The sequence below is a fragment of the Urocitellus parryii genome, chromosome 1, assembly GCF_045843805.1.
Source record: "Urocitellus parryii isolate mUroPar1 chromosome 1, mUroPar1.hap1, whole genome shotgun sequence".
Lineage (NCBI taxonomy): Eukaryota > Metazoa > Chordata > Mammalia > Rodentia > Sciuridae > Urocitellus > Urocitellus parryii.
Window position 1 is genome coordinate 273,559,535 of NC_135531.1, and position 17,848 is coordinate 273,577,382.

The following is a 17,848-nucleotide window of genomic DNA, read 5'->3' on the forward strand; positions in this document are numbered from 1 at the left end:
TTGGCCCCAGTTTGGGGGAGTATGGGAGATACAAGGCTCCCCATATTGTCAAGCCTGAGGTCGGGCCCCTATCCAGGCCACCTTTTCTCCTCAGCTGTCAATTATTTTCATTATTGTCTGTTGGACAATTTTAAGGGTATTTGGAAGGGAAAGAACTAGTCTAATCAACCTTGTTTTAGAACCAGCCATCATTTCATGCTTTTTATGATGAAAACTTTAACATTTGAAAAATGAAAATGAAAGACATTATGTCAAAGTAGATTAACTTTTACCATAGGTTTCACCCTTAGTGCTATATAACATGTTTGCTTATTTTTATAGGAATTATGCTGGAATATGAAAAAAGTGGGGAATTAAAGACCAGATCTATAGATTTGCTTGAGCTCAGCCCTAGGTAAGTTACCTTTATAACGCAGCATGTATTTCGTTCGTATACCTGCACTTTCTTAGAAAACTCTAATGTCGGAGGATGCGTGGATGTGTGTGAACTATAGTTCCCTGCACCTCACCCCCATTTCCCCAGTTGTTAAGATCTTAGTCTGGGAAATTTGTCACAGTTGCTGTACCAGAAATGGTGCATTGTTACCAACTCAAGTGCACAGTATGCAGTTTTCCTTCATTTCTCTCTAATTCCCTTTTATTTCTAAGATCCTATCTAGGATTATATCCTGGCTGTGACAGTTTCTTAGACTTTCCTTATTTTTGGTGACTTTAACTTATCTAAGGAGTACTGGTTGTTGAGTTTAAAAAATATTACTGAGCCTATTTTTTCCTCAGGAAATATTTCATGAGGCTGATTGCTTAGGTTCCTGCCCATCATTTGTCATGGGGCAGAGGCAGGAGCCCTGATCTCTGAAACCCGGTGTGAGCCCGGAAGAGATCTGTGAGGTCATAATGCCTGGAATTCACTCCCTTCAGGAGATCTCTGTGCAAATCTCCATTGTAAGAGATATGAGTAGTGTTTACAACTGTGGGAGTCCAAATTAGGACTAGATAGGTGAAAATATTCTCAATGGGTAAAAAAGAACAAATATACTGTGCTTTAGAGCTGTGGCCTGAGACAGCAGGGGGTCTCTCACACACAGGGCTGCACTGCAGTTTTAAATCAGCCCAGTGGCATGACAGCTGGAGAGGGAGGGCTCCCTTGGTCATAGAGCTGCTGCCACTTGGGGGTTGCGTTGTTTAAGGGGACATTTGTCCTGGTGAGGATTGAGCATGACTTGGGGGATGCCAGTCTAAGTAGGGTCCAACCTTAGTCTAGGTGCCTAGGACAGAGCAGTTACTCAATAGGTATTTTTAAAAATCAAAGAATAAATGGTGATACAGATATGCCATTTAATTTCATCTACAATGATCTTTGTTTAACACTCTTTATTTTTATAAATGAAATCTATTACTGATCTGTGTGACTCTGCTAGCATGCAAGAATTTTTTTAGATGTTCTTTATTTAGTCTGCAGTGAAATATTTGCTTCTCCCACATGCACAGTTCCATTAGGTTTAATAAGAAACGATACAGTCACTAATCATAATCTGTATCCTCAATGGCCATATTGTTTGTTTTGAGAAATAAATTGTAGAAAACAGAGCATCATTTGAGTGGTGCAGCTAAACTTGTATATGAGAGAGTAATTTCCAATTGGAGATTCAAGAAAAACACGGTTTATGTTTAAGAAGCATAGAGCCTTGGGTGATTCATAAAGGACTCGTGGGGCTGCAAATGTAGGAGCTCTAAATGCTTTGATATTCTCCTTGGGCTGCCACTGGATAGTACCATGCTGTGAGGAGGTGTAAGTGGTGGCCACCTACAACCATGGCTGTTCACTCATGATAATCTAGGTGTGATAGTGTTGGAAAGTAAATATCTCAAAGTTATAAAGTATGGATCTTATTTCTAGTTTTTCCCAAGAATCTGGAAATATTTGTCATTATAAAAATACCTGCATTATAGATGACAAACTGAAGTTATTATATAAGAATGTAGCTATTGGAATATTGCAGGACTGGATGTCCAGATTAGGTATTTGGTTAATTCAGATCTTGATAGCAATCTGGATTCACACAATCTTTCCAAGAGGCATTGTTATTGTTTTAATTTTTATGAAAATACAATTCTTTTGATAATTGCATAGCTCAGAGTTTATCCATATAATGGTTATAAATGGTCTCTGATTCATTTCTGTTCAAAATATTCACAACTTTTCCAAATACATAATTATTTTTGAGAGTTGGGATCATATTTTATACTCACAGGGCCTAAGCTAGGGTAGGTATTCAACAAGCAACTGAACAAACAGGTTTGCCTTGCATAAGAATGGAACTTAGGGAATCTTTTTAAGAGGAGGGGAGGGGATGCTTACCAGAGATCACATTTTAGGAGATGATGCTGAGACAGAGTCAATGGGTAAAAGTTTTTTTGTACACATAGAGTTGTATGCTCTGGATGAGAGGAGTGCCATGTCCTCACAGCAAAGAGCAGAAGGGCCAATGGGATAAAATCCTTTGTCTGAGCTCTCGTGACTTCCTCCCTGCCTGGGGGCCCACTCTCAGTGCTGTTGTGTTGGCAATTTCAACATGAACTTTGGAGGGAAAACACACATTCAAACCATGGCACTCTGTGAGCTCCCCAGAGTCTTGGCACTCCCTCCACGAGAAAAGTCCCAGTTATGGAAACATGTTCTAGAAAGTCCAGGCATCTTGGGCTGGGGTTGTGGCTCAGGGGTAGAACGCTCACCTAGCGCGGTCGGGACCTGGGTTTGATTCTCAGCACCACATTAAAAAAAATAAAGGCATTGTGTTGTGTCTGTCTACCAAAAAAAAAAAAAAAAAAAGGGAAAAAAAGAAAGTCCAAGCATCTTGCTTCTGTGCCACTACGCTCCTGACTGATGTGAGTGATACTTTTCAGAAATCTCTTGGAAACAGGCTGGTATTCTTAAGAACATATAAATGTTATGCTTCATAAAGCAAAAACAGTTCTTCATGTAATGAATGTATGTGCAATTTTTGACATGAAAATATTTTGGGGGGTGAATTTCAGTACTGATGTCAGTGCTTTGGTGGAAGAGATCAAGAGAGCAGAACCTTTGATCACAGCCTCACGGACAGAGCAAGTCAGCCTCTTGGTGCAGAGATTGCAGGAGAAGCTCAGAGAGAACAGCAACCACAGCTTCTACCTGTTTAAGGTAAGGCCTGGTTAAAAATCACTGAGGGAAGAGTTTTGTTGAAGTAATTGATGCTTTATGAACTCTTTTCCTGTAAATAGCTTTCTATTTCCTTAAAAATATGTTTTTTTTCAAGAAAGATTCTTCCTTGTGGTTTGCTTCAGTGCCTCAAGCATTTGCTAAGATTGTTTCAATAACTGCTTATTGAATAAATGAGTAAAAGACAACATTTATTTCTTAAGATAGTAAATGAATATTTATAAGTAATTTAGCTACCCTTTATAATGATAAATTTAAAGGGTTATTACCATAAAGGGGTTTTAAGTTAATAAATTATTAAAATTATCTTTCAGAGTAATTTTAAGAAGTCATGTTTCATATTATATCAGCATTTCATATTTTCTGCTTTTATGTCAACTAAACTATACTAATATTCAGTAAATTATTTATTAATATGAATCATATAATTTAAAGTATATAGATATGCTTATTTTTCTCTGTAGTTTTGATAACTAAATTAAAATCATAACAAATGTGGTCATTTTAGTACTCTTAAAAACAGTTTTTTATTTAAAACTTTTAAATTTAGTTTATTCTAAAATTCCTTCTTATCACACTGATTTTAATGCTTCAAATATAATTATGATGATAAATATAATTAGTATTTATGCTCTCCTCTATCTGATATAAAGTATCCAGGTCTTTGGTCATCAGTCCTTCATTTTTCTGGAAGGATGAAGCTATTTTTATAATATCTTTACGTCCAGCAGGTGGCACTGTCTAACTACTAATGTGAGCTCTGTTGCTACAGTGATCCTGTAATTTATCATCCAAAGGGAACATTTTTCATAGTTAAATCGGCACTATTAATAGTTACATTTTGAGAGCAGATATAGAACTTTCCTGGTCTAGATAATTACTCTATTAATAGATTATTCAATTTTTGAATATTAATTCAATGAATATTCATTAAGCAACCACTGTATGCTAGACACCATAGGGAATGAGAGATAAATAAGATATCTATAGACTGTAAAGGAGTTTTAGAACTCAGAAAGCAATAATACATTGTAAAAACATCTTTGAAAGATATTTGATGTATTTCCTATAATACTTTTTATATGTATGTTTATATATATACACACTAAACAATATGCAATTTGTAAAAAATATTAGGAATTAGTGCAATTTGCTATCTTATTTAATAGCTATAAATTATTTAAAGGTAAATTGGTACTGATGGAAAACACAATTGTGTTCTGTAATTATCTGTAAGTACCACATGTTTGGTTTGTCTTAGTAATAGGAGGTGCACTTTTTTCCTCATTTGTTAGGATATTGAATATTGTCTGTTTATTACATATAATTAAAACAACATTGAAAGTTTTTATTTGTTGGAAGTTAAAGTCAAAATTAACTTAATTGGGTTTGAATCCAAAATAAATGGTGTTTTTTTTTTCTGTTGAAGGTTCTCCGAGCACACATATTACCATTGACTAATGTCGCACTTAACAAATCAGGTTCATGGTAAGTTTCTCTTTTTATTTCCAATCTTTAATAATCAAGGGATAAAAATGTTTTAAGTGTTTGTCAAACATTCCAGTTAGTTAAGTAGCTAATATATTCATTTCTGTGATTTTTTGTGTCCTACTGAACATAGAAGAGACATGTAAGCACTTTCTCCTTCTCTTCTAATGTAAGTTTCCTATAATATTTGTAGCATCTTAGGTAGAAAGCATACTGGTCTCAGAAATATTATAGCTGTGAAGAATTTGACTCAGGAATAGGTCAGTTGGGGAGATCCCACGTTGGCCTTGGCATGTAGGGCAGACAAGGCATCATCGTGGCTGGTTGTGACCTGACAATTCAGAGCAGGTAATTTACTTTTGGGGGTGTGATGAAAAGAACCGTCAAGCCCATGTGCAGGAAGTGCCCTTGATGAGCTTACAATCTGAGGTGATAGGTAGGACGGGTGGGGTAGAAGGCGTGTATGGACCCTTGAACATGAATGTAATTACACCTGATTGGTTTGCTAAGGCTGCCATAGTAAATCAGCACACACTAAGCAGTTTTCACAACAGAAATGTATCAGCTTGCAGTTCTGAAGGTTAGAGGTCCCAGGATAAGGTGGCTCCTACTGAGGGCTGTGAGGAAGACTCTGCCCCACACCTCTGTCCTGGATATTTGCTGGCAATTAAAGCACCATCCTTATTAGGTCATCATTTTCACATGATGTTCTTGCTGTGTGTCTGCCTGGTTCCAGATTTCTCTTGCTTATATGAACACAAGTCCTACCAGATTAGGGCCTTACTCTACCCAATATAATCTCCTCTTAACTAACTACATATGCAATGGTCCTATTTCCAAATAATCACATTCTGAGATACCAGGGGATTAGGACTTCAGTATAAAAATTGCAGGAGGACATAGTTCAACACATAGCAATGCCTATGGTTCATATGTGTAGACTTGCACATACAGGTCTGTTTCTAGCAAAAGATGGAGGAAATCCAGACAAGAAACCAGAAGGAAAATGCCTAGAAGAGAATGGTTTTGTTTAAGCAAGAGATGAAGGTAATGGACCTGGAGAGAAGTATTAGGGTATATTTTGTATACATATTAGGGTGTATTTTGAGATGGCACTAGTAGAATTTACTGAGAGTGCACGTGTGGAGTGTGTGTGAGGGGGAAGGAAGATCAAGGGCAACGTGGGAATTGTATGATCTGTAAAACTGTGAGAAAGATGCTGTCACAGAGATAGATGCAGAGTTTCATAAACTACTGCTCATTATATATCCTGTTTAACAGTGTAAGAATATATAGATAATGGAGGGTAACCATTGTTAGAAGAACCCCTATTTTATATAGGGACTTCTTTTATTGGTTGGGATAAAGATAATTTTCTAAGTCAAAAGATTTAACTATTGTTCTTAATTTTGTTGTTCTGCATACATGATTTCCACTGAGAAAAAGCAAAACAAAGGAATTATCCTGTCAGTGAAATCTGAAGCCTCTGTTAACATACTGCCATCCTGCGTGTTGTCTGTGTTTCTGTGTTAGCTTTATCACGGGGAGCTATGACCGGACATGCAAGCTCTGGGACACTGCATCTGGAGAGGAGCTGCACACCCTGGAAGGTCACAGGAACGTGGTTTACGCCATAGCATTCAACAATCCTTACGGGTCTGTTCTCTCATTCACTTACTCCTTCAATTCATGAGTTCATTCCTCTGTGTATTAGGGGTCGAAGGGAAGACAGTGCATTGCAATGTACTGAGTGCCTGTTAGGTGCTTTAGCAGCCTTTCAGTTCCTCCTTCAGTGCTTAAAAAGCCTTTGGGATAGGTATTATTTTTATAACGGTCAAGCTCTGTTGCCCTTCCCAGCATCACACCATGGGGAAGGGGGGAGCTGGAGTTCATGTTCAGCAACACTGTCTTGGCCCTTGCGAGTCTCCGGGAGGAAGTTCCTATGAATGAGTAGAGCACTGGGCAGGTGGCTCTGGAGGAGATGAGGTGAAAATGCACCATATAACATGCCTGAGTTAATTTTCATTCTTGCCAGGTAGAAAAGAATGCATGGGTAGCATGCTAAATAACTGTGCTGAGAAGAACAGAGGTTCTTAAACACCACCCTCTGCTTGGCTGAGGCAGCAGAGCAAGTGTGCAGTGTGTTCTGTCCTTCTGCACAGTGTACTACTGATGCCTTGGCACTGGGTGTTTTACTGGTGAGGTATCCCCCAGCTCGTCTCTTCCACAGTGAGGGTATGAGCCTATCCAGGGCTAGTTGTATGTACTCATGTACTGGAATTTAATTACACAAATTATTGAAATACTACATAAACTAATGACACGTGAGTGTGAAAAGAAAGCTGTTGTTTTCTACAGAAACAGATCAGATAAACCTTTGGAAAAAATTGTTACTAAATGAAGCTGTAGAGTGATCAATGTCAAATTAGAAAATATGGAAGAATTCTGCACTTGAGCCGGGCACTGAGCACACACCTGTAATCCCAGCAGATTGGAAGGCTGAGGCAGGAGTACTGTGAGTTCAGAACCAGCCTCAGCAAGGCTCTAAGCAACTGAGCAAGACCCTGTCTCCAAGTAAAAATTAAAAAAAGGGCTGGGGATGTATGTGTCTCAGCGAGTAAGCGTCCCTGGGTTCAATCCCTGGTACAAAGTAAATAAATAATAAAAAATTCTCTACTCAGATTGTTCTGTGAGTATATTTAAATTCTTTGAGTTTCTCATTCAATTTTAAAGAGAAGAAAATTACAAACTGTAGAGTTTTGATAGAATTTCTTAACAGATGATGAACTCTGATTAGCTGACCTGTAATCAAAGGGCCCCAGCCTTTTGTCAAGAGATGGGCAAATAAGTGTATATTCGTACTCATTTGAGTAAAAAAAAAATTGAAGATTGTTATTTTCAAATATCAAAAGTAACTTTAAAATATTTTTTTCATGATTGTTCACTTAAAGTTAGTTTTTCCATTAATGAAGCTGTTCAATAAATATGGTTCATTTACAATGAGTTAGGACAAAACAGTAAGTGGTTTAAAAGCCCAGAGGAGAAGAAGACTATGATTTCTCCTGGTTCAAGTGTCTGTGAAGGTGATGTGGGACTAAAGCCTAAACCTGGACGGTGGAAGGTGGAGGAGGGGCGAGGACCCTGGGAGGGGCCGTCAGCAGCTCAGGATTGTGAGGTGTGGAGTCCTCAGGCCCGCTCAGCTTCCAGGTCTCCAGTGGAATTTCCTCTGGAGAGTCACAGGGGGTGAGGATGGAGCCTCCTGGGAGTGGGAGCCCTGTTCTGCAAGCCCGAGAAGCTTTAGAAGGCTTCTGAACACAGAAGGGGAGCAAGGACTGCTCTTTAGAGGGCTTGCTCTGCAGAGGGAAGGGGTCAAGGGGTTTGGTGGTGGGAAGAAGCCTGAGGCAAGAGGCAGAGAGATGGGTTAGGAGGCAGGGCCATTACTCTGCTCAGGGGGCAATGAAAACTTCCCTGACAGAGTGGAAGAAGAGAGAGGAATTTTATAAAATTTGATGCACTTAGAGATTTTATACTGCAATTAAAACAATTAATATCCAGGTTGTTAATGATATTGTGTCTTTTTAAAATGTAATACTTTTCAAGACACATGAATTGTGATTGTACAATCAACCTTAGTTGTTCATTAAAATGATTAAACATTGCAATTAAATTACAGAAAATTTAACTTTATGTATTTTTACATTACAGAGAATGACAGTTTTTATAATACCTTATTATACCAACTTGTGGAAGTGAAAAATTTATTGAAATTATAAATTACACTGGTTCACTGTATAATTCCTACTTTCATTGCATTTCAATTCTCTATAATATAATATGATATTCTTTAATAGTCTACTTAACAGATGTGATATTTTTTGGCATCTTTCTGAGAACAAAGTTTTCTGAGAAAAAAAAATGGGGCAGAATAGATTCTGTCCCTTCTGTTGGATTCTACCAAGAGTCCCTGATGAAAATCTCTCTTGTCCAGTTATGTAAATAGTTTTCACAGTTTGATGATTTATTTATTTGCTAATGCAGTATCTTTGAATTTCATGGTCTGTGGGTTTCAGCAGAGTTAGCCAGCCACCGAAGAATAAGTTGGAGTGTGTGGGGGCGGGGGGGGGAGAGAGAGAAACAGAGATAGAGGGACACTTCCACTGATTTAGTGTTTATTTCTTTTATACATTGGGTCAGGAGTGATTTTGATTCAATATAATAATCCTAAAAAATGCTGACATGAGTAATATTTATAACATGGGTAGAGAACAGTTTGTGGCAGAACAGAAATCAGTCAAGAAATAACGGCCACCCTGAGTCTCATGTATTTGAGGGTAGGAAGGATGGAAAACGGACTGAGGTAACTCGCAGGCCATTGAACTTGCCGTGACAACATAAAGATGACAGCAAGATGTCAAGGAGAAAGCCAGTCTGACACTGAGGGGTCACCAGCCTTCAGTGACAGGGGCTTTGGATGTTTTGTGGTGGCTCCCCAGGACATTCTGTCTACACTGCCCTGGGGTGTAGATAGAGAACACCTTGCTTTCCATTAGTCTGAGAGACCGCAGAGACACTATGTGGGTGACCTGGGAACAGAGGCAGAAAGCAAGACTTCAGTGTTACTCTGGGCAAACAGAGACTCGGCCACTGGGCCGGGTATTTATAATTTGCTTTAGGATATGTGTTGGGTCTTAAGGACCCTGCACTTTTGAACAACAAACTTACACATTAAATGCTCACCCAACTGGGTGAACATCTTGAGGACTTGCTATAAAGGCTAAGTATGGGTCAGGAATAAAAGATAAGGCTTTGGTGCCAAGACCAAAGGTTAGTGCAGTGAATCTACCTCTAGCCCTTAGGTGGGGGCAGGAGAGCCGCCCTGGGGTCAACTGGGAGCCTTCAGTTTAAAAGACTCCAGTCTTTACCGATCTTCTCTTTGAAAAGAATTCAAAAATACAACATGAGTAATAATGGTGTTGTTTTTCCAAGGAGTCCCTTACTTACTTACTTACTTACTTACTTACTGCCAAACTTCTCGAAACTTTGTTAGCATTTGGTTAATTGGCTTTATATCTTTTTATTTCTCTTCTTTTAAATTCAGTGTTACCTTTTAGCAGAATTTTTCTGTGCTGATACAGCTGATTCTACATATTATTGATATCCACATTACTAATTTTCTGAATGAAGCTTTTGCCATATTCATTGTTAATTTCAAAAACTGTTATAATCCCAAACAAATATATTTGTTCCTTTAATATAAAAACTTTAACATTGAACATACAAATTGATGCCATTCAATTAAACCTTAATTTGGTCATCCACTGATACAGGGTCGCTTACAGTTTTAAAAGTGAAGTACATTTCTAAGTAGATAGATAGATATCCATGTGCTGATATTCAGTGTATCATATAATGTGACTAAATATGTTTCTAAAATTCTTATTTTAAAAAATTGCAGTGACAAAATCGCAACTGGGTCCTTTGATAAGACTTGTAAACTGTGGAGTGCAGAAACAGGAAAATGTTACCATACTTTTAGGGGGCACACAGCAGAAATAGTGAGTATGTTTAACATTTTGAAATATATTTTATGTTGCTGTTTGTTTTAGGATTTCACTATGAGAGTATGAGTTCTACTTTTATAATTAATTTTCAAATTCTATCCCAGTATTTTCTTAGTCTGCATGGATTTTATATGGTGGTGGTGATATAATTTAAAAATGACTTAAGTTTTAATAATCTGCAGGTACTGTCAAAGAGTATTTTGTACTAAGTGGATCTGTGATATGATAAATATGTGAGTATAATATTCAGCTTTATCTTTTCATTAACTTGTCTTTAAAGAACTGACTCAATAAAGGCTGATGATGTTATTAAAATAGCTTTAAAACAACTTTTAACATCATATTTAGGCTTATTATTTTCCGAGTATCATTAGAACTCCAATTTGAATAAATATTCTGATACTCTAAATAGATTTCACAGTTGGGGGGGGGTCCTTGCCCTTGACCATTTCTGTGTTAAAATCTTAAAACAATTAGTGAGCTAATTGGCATTATATGGATAACTTAAAAATAAGCAACCTGCTTATTTTAGGAGTGAACTTACGCTCATCCTTCCAGTTCATGGTATATTTATCCCGCAAGGTACAGTTCAGGAAGACATGGTACTACAGGAAGACATTGTAAAATGACCCTGTAGGGGCTCATAGTTTAGGAGCTACTGTTCTAAGACTGTGACATATTCTAGCTTAATGGTGCCTCCTAACAACCCTAAGAGGCAGGTTGCCCATCTTGAAGCACAGTTGAGGACACGGAGGCATAGCGAGTCACTTGCTTAAGGTCAAAGAGGGACATAATCTCGTTTGTAGAGAGCAGCACATCTCTACACTTCCTTGGAGTTTTGAAAGGTTTTCTTTACATAGAGTTCTTAGGCTGACAGTTATAATTTCCCATCGTTTCCCACTATTAACTGTATGTGAAACGTGGCCTCAGGAGGCCTATCAGGAAAGGATGCAGTTATTGTCCTCCAGAGATTTTGCAGTTCAGTAAGAGGAGTAGAAGCATCGGTGAGTAAGTGCAGAGATGTGTTGAGATAGTGAGAAGTGGGCTGGGTTCAGTGAGGGCCTGGGCTGTCAAGTATCTGTATCCTTGGCCAGGAAAGGAGCTCAGGGAAGACTTAGAGAGATGACATGAGCACTGCAGGCAAGGGAGCAGCGCTGGCCAATGCCTGGAGGAGTGTGCAAACATGCATGTGCCCGGGAGCTCAGGCAGCTGTGTGATGACAGCAGAACCTCCTGACTGTCCCTGTGAAGGCATGCACACAGTATGCTATTGGGGGTGTGCTACCCGCTGCGGGGAGTTGAGTGATGGGTGAGGATCCCCAGTTCTGCCCAGCTGCCTGGATGAAGAACCCCGGGGCCTTGGCACACCAATAGCCCAGTCAAAGCTAGACCACCAGGCAGGAATAGATGAAATGGGAGAGACAGGCAAAGGCCAACTTGTAGATTTGTAGAGGGCCTATGCCAACCTGAGACATTTGGGGTTTGTCTTGAGGTCAGGCCACTCTGCTGAAGCTCTGCAGCTGGGAGGAGGTACCTCAGCTTGGCTCTCTGGGAAGACTGTGGTGGTGTTCAGGAAAGGTGGGAGGTGGGTGAGGTCAGACATACAGGCCAGTGGGGGACCTTGCTGCTGCCAGATGAGAGGTGATGCAACCTTTTCCTGGGGCAGATAAGAGTGTGAGAGATGTAAGGGAGTAGAGGGAGCACCACATGGTTACCAAGGGAGTCTGAGGCATGAGTGAAAAGGGGCACCCAGGGTGATTCCCTGATTTGGGGCGTGGGTGATTGGTAGTGCCACTCACTAACTCTATGTCATTGAGGAGAAGCAGGTTTGCATTCATAGGATCTGGAGTCTTTGGTTGATTAAAGATGCCTGTGCGATTCCCAGACAGGCATCCATTTGGCTGTTGGCTCTTTGGGGCTGGAACTGGCGAGTGAGGTCTGGGGAGGGGCCTTGGTCTCCTGGTACCATTAGGATCCACAGAGCCATGAAAATGGCCAGAGGAAGGGTGACACACAGACAAGAGCTGACAGAATCCCGAAATATAAAAACGACAGACCTTTAATTGATACACCCCCCTGTCCCAACAACAACAAATGAAAAACAAAACAAAATGAGAAGAAAGAGGAGAAAGCAGAGAACCTTAAAGCTGTACAGATATCAGAAACAAAGGAGTCCACACCACAAGCAACAGGGAGGCTAAGTGGGAAGACCAACAGAGCCCTTTGGATTGGACCCATCCACAGCAGTGTCAGGACTATTGAAGAGTGAGTCCAAGATGAGCAAAAAGTAATGGTAAATCATTTTTCCAAGGAACTTGGTTATATAGGGGAAAAGGTAATTGAAATGGGCACCTAGGGTCACAGGAGAATGTGCTTTCAAGTAAGAAAAGCTCAAGCATATTGACAGGCCCCTGGGAAGGATCTCGTCAAGAGAGAAGGACAGCTGATAGGTACATGTCCCCTAGAAATCCAGGGAAGGGGGTTCTAGAGTGGGCCAGGGAAGGAAGCTCCCAGCCATAAGGAGAGTTTTCTCAAGGAAGCAGTCAGAGGCCAGGTTGACTGTTGAGGGAGAGTAAGGGTGAGACTGGGGGCAAGAGTGGCAACAGGAGAAGGTGGAGCCAGAGGCAAGTTTAACCCAGTGGGCGGTGGTGCTGAGACCCTGGGGCAGAGGCGTGAGTGAGCCACACCAGTGACCGATGAGTTTTCTTAGGTGCCGGGGTAGAGTGATGAGGCAGGAAGGTGGATGACTGATTAAAACCCTGGACAAAAGTTCATGTTCAGAGTTGGTTGGAGGGTGCATTTGAAAGAAGGTAGGAACTGAAAACATGGAGGCTGCTGGCAGGAGCTCTGCTTCCTGGGTGTCAGGTGAATATGGAAGATAGAATGCAAGAGGCAGGGATCTCGGGATCTCAGGGAAGTCAAAGAGTCTGTGGCAAGAAGGGAGGGAACATGAGAGAGAAGGCTGAAGTACTGGGAAATGGGGCCCATCAATTGGTGAGTTGGTGATGAATCTTCTAGAGAAGGTGATGTCAAGGTGCAGGGTGCAGCCAGAGGGGCAGGTACTGAAGAGGACCAGGGGTACTGGATGTATTGCCCACATGAAGGCCACCGAGGGTGTGCAATGGGCAGTGTGAGCCAGTGTCACAGTCCTTTGGTGAGGGACGTTATCACAAGGACCGTGATGCCAGCAACAAGGGACGGGCGCCTGACAGCTTGAAAGTCGAGGGAGGTGGCTTTGCTGTTGTTCTTCTGGTGTCAAAAAGTGTCAGAGAGGGTCCATGCCCCTCTGAGCCTGAGCTGAGGTGTGGGGACTGGTTCCATTTGGCCTGGTGCATAGGGTTTCCTGTACCTGACCTTTTGTTATTTACTCAAAGACTTAAACTGAATCTGCCAAGGTCATTGCAAGGCCACAGAGAATTCACAGTGTGAACCTCTAATCTTCTAAAGTTCCTTCCATTTCATACAATGTAGGTGTGCTTATCGTTCAACCCCCAAAGCACTCTGGTGGCTACTGGAAGCATGGACACGACGGCCAAGCTGTGGAACATCGAGAACGGAGAGGAAATGTGCACCCTGACGGTGTGTCCCTGTGTCCATGTGTCTGTGTGTCCATGTGTCGGTGTGTCCGTGTGTCCGTGTGTCAGTGTGTCTGTGTGTCGTGATGTTCACGCACCTGTCTTTGTCCTCGTTTTCTATCTGTGTCTTTGTTACGATGAGTGCTGTTAGAAGATGCTCTCAAAGCACTAGTTTTCACACTGCAGGGGGAGTGCTGCGGTTGGCTTGCTGACTGTTCCAACAGACTTGGAAAGCCAGATGAGCTTTGATTTTGATGACTTTTATTCTGAAAAACACAAACCATAGCTTTGAACCCATGTAGTCTCTGTGGCTAAAAAAAAAGTAGGCGGGCTGGCCCTGTTTGGAAGAGGCAGCCCTGGAGGTCCCTGCAGAAGATTCCCTACGGGGGCGAGTGTCCACACTCCCCTCACCTGCCCGTCTCTGAGCTCTCCTGGGAGAGTCCCATGACCAGGGGGTGGGACAGGGGAAGAAAGGCCAAGGCAGGGCCTGCAGAATGGTGCTGATAGGTCACCACCACACACACCTTCCCCAGGCCTGTTTCCTCTCTCTCCTCTGTCCTCTGCCCTCCCCTCTGTCCTGCCCTGACCCATGTGACCACAACAAAATGGACCTATTTATGCTGTAATAAGTGGGAACAACTACACGGAAAATCCAATGTTCTTATCCTTTCAAAACTATAAATAAATATAAAAAGCATGATTCTTTACTTAAGGAAGTTAATAGATGGACTAAAACAAGAGAAGAGAGGTCCCCACTGAAAAGCAACACCGAAGGCTCCCTTAACTCTGAGTACCCAGTGTCACCGACGTGTGCGCGCTCTGACCTCAGATGTCACATTTCCAGGGCCCCTGCTCCCTCACTGCCTCTATTTTCAGGAGAAATGGCTGGAAAAGCCGTTAGTACCCGCAGTTCAACTGAGGGGACTCCTCCTCCTGACTGTGCCGAGGGCACTGTGAGCTCAGAATTCTAACATTCAGCCACGTTTCACTTTTGTCATTGGAATCAACCAGAAAATCAGTTTGAAAATGAACTTTTGCAATACTTTGTTACTTAAAAATATGATGGTGTTGATTTTCTAAAATAATTAGGAAAACTTGGGAGGAGAGGCTCATCAGAATTGCAGGGTCTGCTCCAGGGAGAGGCTTCTTCCCACGCCTCATACACTGGAGTCCCCCTGTGCCAGCTGGCCTTTCATTGTTGTGACCAAAATGCCTGACAAGAACAACTTAGACAAGAAAAGGTCTATTTTGCCTCATGGTTTCAGAGGTTCAGTCCTCGGTTGGCCAGCTGCAGGGTAGGAACATTAAGGCCTGGAGGAGTGACAGAGGGAAGCTGCTCAGCTCATGGCAGCTGGTAAGCAGAAAGTGAAGAAGGGTCAGGGACAGATAGAGTCCCCAAGACCCCCCAACCCACCAGTGACTTCCTCCAGCCACACCCACTTGCTTACACTTACCACTACAACTCCATCAGATGGGTTAGCCCACTGTTGAGGGTACAGGCCTCATGACCATTTTCCCCCCTGAAAGCCCCACCTCTGACGCTTGCCACACTGGGAACTGTGCTGTCAACACAGGAGCCCCTCTGGGAACGTTCCGGATCCAAACCACACACATTAGCAGCACACTGTAACCAGGGAAGTTCAGGCCAAAAGCCAGGTGTCTGTTGATCTGTTTCTTGTATGTTTTGAAGACTTTCTTTCTTTAAAGTTAAATTTGTTCATACACGGTTTTGATTTGCCCATCATCTAATGTTAGATAGATCAGAAACCGATCCTTTTAGCACTTCCAAGATAATGACAAAGAAGCTCCCTAATTTCCCCAAACACAGCCCCTCCCTCCTTCCATCCCTCCCTCCCTCCCTCCCTCCCTTCCTTCTTCATTTCCCTCCTTCTATAGGTTCATTGAGTTAAAATGTAAGGCAGTGATTTTTAATAATCTCATAGAACTCTATAACCATTTGGAAATCAATTTTTAGAACATTGTTATCATCCCGGAAAGAAACCTGAGCCCGTTTGTAGACACTGTGCATTCTCAGCCCACAGCCAGCCACTGTTTCTCTCTCTCTATGGCTCTGCTTCCTCTAGCATTTCCTTCTTAGAGTATGATGTTGTGGAACTGTTTTATCCACGGGTATGCATGACAATATCTGGTCTTCTTCTAGGGACATTTGGCAGAAATCATTTCCTTGGCATTTGACACCTCTGGAAACAGAATCATCACTGGGTCCTTTGACCACACAGTTTCAGTGTGGGATGCTTCTACTGGGAGGTAATTCTTGAGAAGTGAAATTGATCACATTGCATTTTTATGTATATATGAATGGGCCACAAAGAAACCCTGTTCTGCTTAAATAATATGTTCCAATAAGAAAAAATGAATTTTTAAACCTGGTTCAGGGGGTTAAGAAGAACTTATATTTTTTATTGGTTTTACCTTGTACCGAATACTGTGCTTTGAATTCTACAGGAATAGGACACATTAACGACATAAATTAATTTATTCTCTAATGGTATTTCTTATCCACAGAATAAGCACCTTCTCAGAGTTCTGAGCAAATAATTTCAAACAGCTGTAGAAAAGGAGAATGTTAGCAGTAGCCTGGTACATAGCTATTATTTATCCCATGTATTAAATAATAAAATTTCAATGACTTGTTTTTTATGGTAGATGTGAGTATCATGCATAAAGAAAACCTATAGTCAATTTCCCAGATTTAATTTAGTCCAAGGACTTCAATATACTTCCTAGTTGCTAAGAAGTTAACTAAATTACCATATTTATGTTGGAACACTCCATGGTTGGACTTGTCTGCATTTTGATAGAGGGGCTCATTATCAGAGGTACTGACCATGATTTGCTCAAGGAGAAATGAGAGGAAAGAAGGGCCTGTCAGTCTTCTGATGAGTAGTTTCTGAACAACCAGGGGTCTGCTCATTGGTGTCAGGACATGTCTATAGAGTTTCATTTTGCTTTCACTATTTGTTACCTATTCCTTTTTGAAATGTTGCCTTAAATTATGTTACATTTTTTAAAAAATGTTTTGATTGTACATATTTATAAAGTACAATGTGATATTTCAGTGCATGTATACAGTATGTTCTAATCCAATCAGCAAGATGGAAGGAACTGGAGAACATTATGTTAAGTGAAATTACTGACACAGTAATGTTATCTTTGATTGTTTAAAATTTAAGTGCATTTTTGTTGATCTGTAATTAGAAGCTTCCTATTGAGCTATAGTATAGCAATATTTGTTTCGTCATAAAAGATATTATTATTTAAAAACCGAAATGTAAATTATTTCACACAGATGGGCTTGGTTTCATTATTTGTGTACACATCTTTCAGCAAATTTGGTCCTTTCCCCATTTACAGGAAGGTGTTCACCCTCATTGGCCACTGTGCAGAGATAAGCAGTGCCTTATTCAGTTGGGATTGCTCGCTGATACTGACTGGTTCCATGGACAAGACCTGCATGGTGAGCTCAAGACATGCTTCACATTGTATCTGTATTCCAAGTCAGAGGTAACATAAAATTAAGAGAGGATTTCATAAATAATAATTGGTAAGCGTTATGTCAAGTTTCTGATTTCCCAAATTGCAAGGAATTATGAGGTGGTAAAACAATTTTGCTTGCTTCTAATGTTTTAAAGTTCTGATTTAAAAAAGCACATTATTTTTGTCTAATGTCCTGCTGTTTATTTATTATACTTTGGTTAGTATGGCCCTCTAGGAGGCTCTAGTAAGTATATCCCTGCCTCTTAGGTTTCTGCACTTATAGACATGGTTGCTAATGGCTTATCCTCTGGAATTACCATTTGATTATCAAATGTGCTATAATCTTATCATGTACGTTCATTTTCCGGCATTGTATTTTGGAATCAAGTCCCTTTTCTTATGATGTCCTTCCTGTAAAAAAAGGACCCTTCAACTCCAATCACTAAAGTATACACTGGAAGAATTTTTCTCTTAATTTGTGGCAGGTTCTAAATGCCTGACTTTGGTCCTCTCTGTGACCAATGTGTC

General features: G+C 40.8%; 1 protein-coding gene across 1 annotated transcript in view; it reads left to right on the top strand.

Annotated features, from left to right (window-relative positions):
* Nucleotides 1–326: 326 nt before the first annotated feature.
* The window catches only part of Daw1 (dynein assembly factor with WD repeats 1), a 29,689-nt gene continuing 12,167 nt past the window's right edge, over nt 327–17,848 (top strand). Inside the window, exons 1-8 of the mRNA XM_026396269.2 lie at nt 327–394; nt 3,037–3,181; nt 4,629–4,687; nt 6,221–6,343; nt 10,143–10,242; nt 13,719–13,826; nt 15,984–16,090; nt 17,198–17,300. Of these exons, the coding sequence (XP_026252054.2) occupies nt 327–394; nt 3,037–3,181; nt 4,629–4,687; nt 6,221–6,343; nt 10,143–10,242; nt 13,719–13,826; nt 15,984–16,090; nt 17,198–17,300 (813 nt within the window). The remainder of the gene's footprint in view (nt 395–3,036; nt 3,182–4,628; nt 4,688–6,220; nt 6,344–10,142; nt 10,243–13,718; nt 13,827–15,983; nt 16,091–17,197; nt 17,301–17,848) is intronic.